Consider the following 7,930-nt stretch of genomic DNA (forward strand, 5'->3'; position numbering starts at 1 on the left):
AATGCTTGCACATACTCTACAGTTTATTATTCCTAAAGTCTAACCCTAAATGAGTTTCCTCCTTTTTCTTCCACATTTTTTCAGTCCAGACACCTGAACAAGGATACAAACTAGACTTTAAAACAACATTGCTTTCTAAAGTGAACACAGTTTGAAAATCTGGATCTGTCTGAATCACAATTTTTTCACTCCTACTCTTATCAGCATCAGTCGTCTGTACATTATTTTTCTTGCACTCATTTTGTTTAATAACAAGGACGTCAGCACTGTTTGCTTAGAAGTCATGATGGGTTTGTTGACGAGAATGATAGTTTTTTTTTCTCTCTTTTTATATTCCAGTAGCCCATGAATCTAGTGGTGGTTTTAAGGGGGGTGAGGGGGGGGGGGCTGCACCTAGTCACGTACCAACCCCCCTCCACCTTAATGGATAGATTAATGTATAAATCTCAAAGCTATAATTAAATTTTACTTGCACACAAGTAAAATATTGATAGAAATACTGAAAACAAAATTATATAATTTATTTTTTATGCATGTATTTAATGTTTATATTTGCCAAAGAATCTTCACCTGCTACTTCTTTGCAAAGTACCTGTGTTGGAAACAATGTAACAATCTTCAGCCAACACGATTTCAGACAAAACAGATCCTGCCTATCAAAACCTCTTGGAGTTTTTTCATAACATGCTTGGTATATACGACAGTGGTAGAGCAATAGATATACTCTAGTACTTATATTTCCAAAAGGCCTTTGACAAAGTTCTACACAACAAACTAATGACAAAGTTAGAGCTTTAATAACTGTAGGAAAAATAGCAGACTGGATCGAAGACTGGCTAATAGAAAACAGAGAATCGTAGGGACAAGCGGAATTCCGATTGGTTCTGTCCTTGGCCCACTCTTGTTTTTTATTTACATTAATGACATTAATGTAGGATTAATTAGCAGGGTAGCCAAATTTGCAGATGACACCAAGCTAGGTGTAAATGCAGCAGACCAAGAGACAGTGGAAAGTTTAAGAAATTATCTACAGAAAATAGGAGTGGTAAAATAATATGGCAAACGTCTTTTAATCTGGATAAATGTAAAGTGTTACGAATAGGACAAACAACCCTCATGCCAACTACATGCTGCTTGGGAATGACATAAATAGTGTACAGGAAGAAGAGGACCTTGGAGTTATTATTACCAAGGTCTTAAAATCCACAAAAAGGGCATAAAAACTAAAAAGAGGGAACAGAAACTAGTGCGATACATAAAGAGACAGTTCAGATACAGAAATAAGGAAACAGTGATGCAGCTCTACACATCAATAGTTAGACTTCATCTCGAATATGCAGTACAGGACATAAATGTACTAGAAGGGGTACATGCAAGAGCCACAGAGTTAATTCCATCCATCAGGCATATAAGTTACCAAAGACGATTAGAGAGCCTGAACATGTATGGCTTAAAAACACGACGATTCCGAGAACAACTAAGAGAGACATTCAAAATACTGAGAGGCATAACAAAGTAAACAGTAACCTCTCCACGTTAAATGAAAACCAAACAAGAAATAATGAATGGAAACTAGAACTGAAGATACAACACATCGCGTCGTGGGAACTTCTTCACATACAAGATATGTGACACATGGAATAAAATGCCACCAGAAATTGTAAACAGCAGCAGTGTAGAATAGTTCAAAATAAAGGTAGACAAAATCATTAGAACACTGTGAAAGAATTGTAAAACCTACTCCTGAGAAAGGTGAGCACGTGATGTCTCCTCGGATGGACTATAAGTCTATGAGACATCCTAAACTTTGTAACTCCTTGTAATTCAGTACAAACAATATAAATATTAAAAGCCTACCTGGTTCCCCAACCCGACACACTTGAAAGATTTCTAGATCTGCTACTGCATGAATCACCAGCCGCCACGGCTTTATTATCACCAAGATGTCACTGAAATACTGAATCACACTAGCTGGCTTGCTGTGAAATTTGCAGGAAAAATTTTCATATATCTTTATGAAGTTTTTCAAAATCACTTAACGATTCACATTTTATATATATTATTAGTTACAATAAACACGATAAATAAAACGGCACGAATATTGCTGACTATTAATATGAAAAACAGTAGGTTAGCAATTTGTCTCACACTATTTGTCATGTAGAAGTAGACAAACTGTTCACGTAGCACTAGATATTACCTGTATAGTACAGGCTGTACATGGCTGCATACACAGGCAGGTAAGACCCAAAATTTACCTCAACTAACATGCTCAGTAGAATGTCTGTACCAGAGCTTTCAAAATGCACAAATGATAGACTGCTGGGCTGCTTTCCAAATAAACACAAGTTCTTTACCTAAAGTTAAAAAGACACGAAAATAAGTAAAGAATAAAATAACTTTCTAATTGCTGGTCTATTATTTTTCAAATAGGCCTAACAGTTCGAGATGAAAGAAAGCAGCTAGCTAGTTAGATAGAAACATTGAGAGAGAGAGAGAGAGAGAGAGAGAGAGAGAGAGAGAGAGAGAGAGAGAGAGAGAGAGAGAGAGAGAGAGAGAGAGAGAGAGAGAGAGAGAGTTTTACATAAAAAAACATAGAAGAGATGTCATCGCAGAGCTCCGCAAAGTTCTGGGAGGACTGCACCCCTGGTGCAATTGCTCATCTGAGTGATATTGCTCATCTTTTATTCTAGAGTAAAATTCTACAAAATGCATTGTTTTTATAAAATTCCCAAACATAATTGAGAACTGGAAGCGATAGGTTGAGTAAACCACCACAGAGTACTCTGACAGATGATTAAGTGCAGAGTCCTAAGTCATATATGTAAGAGCGTTGTCGTTAAGTGATATTAAATATCTCCAGATAGTATTTCTCAGGTTAAGGGATGTGCCAGAGTGAATGGCTGCATGCTTTGACAGACCTTAATTCTGTCCATAATTATGTGATAATTAAGAACTGGAATTATAGTTCCAATTGAGAAGTCACCTTGGTTGGGTTATGACAGAATTGCGGGTTAATTTTGCTGATGAAAAGTGTAATTCCATTTTTATTCACCTTAGTAATTTTCATCATGCTATCGATTTTACAAAGGCAGCAGAAATGTTTATTTTGTAATAATTATATTAACAGGAATACAATTGAGTCTGCTTTTATAAGGAAGTATTCAGGAAAAACATTTAATCTGAGCTCTGGTATGTATAAATTATTATTGATAAAATGCTGGTAAAAAAATTTACGTAAATCTTTGGGGGTCACTTAGGAGTGGTGCAAGCTACAAACTCGGCGGCTTTGGCTGAAGTACAATACCCTCTGTCCCTTTTTCCTGAGGAGCTGTGACAAGCTAATGCAATTTGTAACGGAAAGATCATTTACATGCAGCTTCATCAACTTTCAAAATCTATGTAATCTTCCTTTCTAGCAAAATTTTAAACAATTTCCAAGCCATTTCAGAGATGCCATTTTAATGATGAACTGCATTCCACAAGGTTAGAGGTCCTAGATTTAATGTGATTAAAAAGCTGAAAAGTTATTTCCCATTGAGTCAAGATGTCCCCACTTTTCTATCTTTATTTACCTTTATATCAAATGATAATGTATACAGTGCAGTGAATTAGATCCCTACAAAATTATAAACAAGGCAATAAAAGGACTTACTTTTAGTTATGTCATAATAATTGGATATGGAGACGAAATTTTTCAATTAGACCTTGAGTTTCAGACTTGCAAAACAACACCACTTCCAACAATTTTAATGTCATTGAATCCCTTTCGTAACCGTTCTGCAACTTTACTCAACATTATAATGTCATCTTTAACTTTACCAAAAACTTGAGGATACAGATTACAGCCTACTGAACAAGTTACAATCTGGAATGAGCCATTCGGTACCATCCAAATGGTTCCAGTTTCAGGTACACACATATACAAGTTATCATTTAGATTTATGAGCCTCAAATGGCGTAAGCCTTCTTGTGTACTACTGACATTGTAAGATTCACATGATATTGCAGTATCACTTGCACGAACGAGTTTCCTGTTTATGTACGTGAGTCCTAATTCCCCAGTGCAGACAGCTCTGAAGTGCTGTGCCAAAGGAGTATTGGAAGGCATCAGGATATGAATTCGCCCTTTAGTGGAACCGTCCCATTCCAGATCGAAGAAAGCAACAGTTGAAGCTTCTCCACTGCAATTGACAATTTCACTGTGCTGCAAATGAAGGTAAATTTTAGAATGCTTCACTGAATGGTTTCATAATAAAAAAAAAAGTAAGAGATCATAATATTCCTTATGCTTTGTAGGGAGCAATGGAAAAAAATTCGGGGAAAAAATGGCTGAAGGAATAATCCTGATGACGAAAAATCTGAATACCTGTAGTTGGTGTAGAGTCAATCAATGTCTCGAATTCCCTTACTTTCAAGTAGAATCATTAACATACTAAAGACTTTGCAGTTCGTTATACAGCTATATTCATAGAATGGCTCATACTCCCACATCCTACACATGAAAATTCACGATTTGAATACTGCCAAAGAAAAATTGTGCACGATATTTAATATCATATATACTGTGTGTATATATATATATATATCTATATATATGTATCTATATATATATCTATATGGATATATCTATAGATATATCTAGATATAGATATATCTAGATATAGATAGATATAGATATAGATATAGATAGATATAGATAGATATACATATAGATAGATATAGATAGATATAGATATAGATATAGATAGATATAGGTATAGATAGATATAGATAGATTATAGGTATAGATAGATATAGATATAGATATAGATAGATATAGATAGATATAGATATAGATATAGATAGATATGAGATATGGATAGAGATAGATATAGATAGATATAGATATAGCATAGATATAGATAGTTATATATATAAATTAGATATATATAGATATAGATATATAGATATATCTATATATATATATCTATATATATATATATATCATATATATATATATCTATATATAGATATATAGATAGATAGATATATAGATAGATATATAGATAGATAGATATAGATAGATATATATATTATATATATATTATATATATATAATATATATATATCTATTATATATATCTATATCTATCTATCTATATATACTATATATATATCTATATATCTATATATATAGAATATATAGATATATATATTTAGATGATATATATACTATATCTATATAGATATATATGATAGGATAGATATAATAAGATAGATATATGATAGATAGAATAAGATGATATATATATAATATATATATATAAATATTATCTTATATAATATATATTATTCTATATATATATATATCTAGATCTATCTATCTATATATCTATATAATATCTATATATCTATATACTATATATTAATATAAGATATAGATATATATATATAATCTATATATATATATAGATATATTTTATATCTATATATATATTTATATATATACTATCTATATCTATCTATATCTATATCTATCTATATCTATCTCTATCTCTAATATACTATAGATTAGTATATATAATAGTAATATATATTCTATATATTATAGATATATATAATATATATATATATATATATATATTAAAATATTATTATATATATATATATATATCTAATCTATTATATTATCGATATATATATATAGCTATATATATATATCTATATATATAATAGATCTATATATACTATATATATATATATAGTATATATATATATATATATATATATATATATATATATATATCTATATATATATATATATATATATATATATATATATAATAGTATATATATAGTATATTATATATTATATATATATATATATATAACGATGTAACGACGTTGTACTCTTCACGTTTGAGGTGCCATTTGCTATCAAGAGGTTCACATGTATCTTCCTTAGTCATGTTCTTTCTCGTGTTTCAATCACATAAGTTCTATCACTTAACTTCTCAATTATATTGTAAGGACCTTGAAATTTATTGGTGAGGGGAAATCTCTTAACAGATAAGAACACTAACACTAACACTAAAACTTCTTAGCTTAGTCCTAACATCATATCTCCTTTCAATTTTCTCTTGGCTCACTTTCAAATTTTCTAAAGAGAATTTTCTAATCTTTTTCAACCTTTTCCTTAACCCTTAAACGCCGACTGGACGTATTTTACGTCGAGACAAATTGTCTCTCGGGTGCCGACTGGACGTATTTTACGTCGACATACAAAAAGTTTTTTTAAAAAATTCGCGGAAAAATACTTATAGGCCTACCAGCCTAAAACTTTTGAATCACGCGCCTTGGGGGATGCTGGGAGTTCACGGACCAAGGCCTTGTTTTGTTTTGAAGCGTGACCCAAGTGCGCATGCGCGATATCCCTTCTTCTCGCTCCAGCCAGCATCAGTAGCGCACCATCCGATAGCGATCTTTCGTGAAAAGCGTGTTTTTCTGGACTTGTGCGAGACTTTGAGCATTTGTGTTGCTACAGGACATTCATAGATATGTCTCAACGACGTGTGAACCGCGAAAGGCGCGTTTTACCCGTCGGAAGGGATCGTGTAAGGCGAGTTTTGGACCTGGATGCTGGCGAGGGGCCAAGCACCCAGCATGACCCCACGCCTCAAGGCCGTCCTCATTTTGATGGCGGATGGTCATCGAGTGATGAGGACATCAGTCCCGATGAAAGTGAGGATGAATATATGCCCCCAATGTCCGTTCGAGGCTCACATCCCGAAAGTGAGCTCGAATTCAGTGGGTTCAGTGCTTACGAGGGGGAATCTGAGGAGGGGGAGGGTGGGGATACGGGGTCAAGTTTTTATCGCAGAGGACGATACAGAAAGGTGAGGGCCTAAAAGTGAGGGTGGGATGGGGCCAAGGGGAGGGGGTGGGTATAATAGCTGTGCAAAATATCAGTGCCCAGCACCCGTGTGGCGTGCACGGGCACTGTAGCAAGGTAAGGTCGGCTCGTCGCGCCAGCCAAGGTGAAGGTCGGTCGTCGGAGAGTGATGAGGGGTGGACGGAGGACCCTACCCCTCCTAATTTGCACCCATTCACGGCAACCCCTGGGATGACTGTACCAGTACCCCTGACTGTTTTGGGATTCATCCAGCTTTTCCTGACGCGGGAATTGCTGGAATACCTGGTACACGAGACGGTGGACTACGCTCGGTACTGCCGGTATGAGCTGAGGACGACCTTGTCGTATTACTGGCGGGGTTACAACCTCATTGACATGGCGCATTTTTTGGGGCTCCACATTTATTTTGGTATGACACCTGCTGTCGACATCAGGCAATATTGGAGGAGAAATTATTTTTTATGTATGCCGAATGTGCCTGGCGCTATGTCCCGTGATAATTTTCCCTGGCGTTGGACAAGTACTTCAACCCTTCCTTAACCTAAGGGCCATACCCCGGTAATAACAGTGATCGCCTCATTTTAGTGCGCACAGTGTTGGATTATATCCGTGAGCGGTGTAGTAATCTCGTGATTCCTGGAAAGAACCTGTCTTTGGATGAGGGGATGATGCCTTACAAAGGACGTCTTCGTATAAAAGTTGTATAACCCCAAGAAGCCAAAGAAATATGGTGTGAAATTCTTTCTTATTACCGAGGCCAACACTGGATACGTTGTGGACTTTTCAGTGTATACCGGGGTCTTCTTCACGCTGCGTGACACTGTATTCAATCTTGTGGGACGTTTCCATAACCAGGGATATCACCTGTTTATGGATAATTATTATAACTTGGTATCCCTGGCCCAGGAACTGTATGAAGCAGGTGTTCACGTCAGTGGTACCCTTCGGTTGGTGCGTGGGGCCCCGAATGTCCTCAAGAGGTTCGTTAGTCATCCGCAACACTGGCAAGAGAGACAGAGTGGCGGCGGAAGGGCG

At 35.3% G+C, this 7,930-nt stretch overlaps 1 protein-coding gene across 2 annotated transcripts in view; it reads right to left on the reverse strand.

The window, feature by feature from the left end:
* Positions 1-3,034: 3,034 nt before the first annotated feature.
* LOC135208412 (uncharacterized) overlaps positions 3,035-7,930 on the reverse strand; it is a 55,587-nt gene continuing 50,691 nt past the window's right edge. For both annotated transcript variants that reach the window (XM_064240549.1, XM_064240550.1), the window contains exon 5: positions 3,035-4,207. In XM_064240549.1, coding sequence (XP_064096619.1) covers positions 3,716-4,207 — 492 coding nt within the window. In that variant the 3' untranslated portion in view covers positions 3,035-3,715. The remainder of the gene's footprint in view (positions 4,208-7,930) is intronic.

This window comes from Macrobrachium nipponense, chromosome 35 (genome assembly GCF_015104395.2).
Source record: "Macrobrachium nipponense isolate FS-2020 chromosome 35, ASM1510439v2, whole genome shotgun sequence".
NCBI lineage: Eukaryota > Metazoa > Arthropoda > Malacostraca > Decapoda > Palaemonidae > Macrobrachium > Macrobrachium nipponense.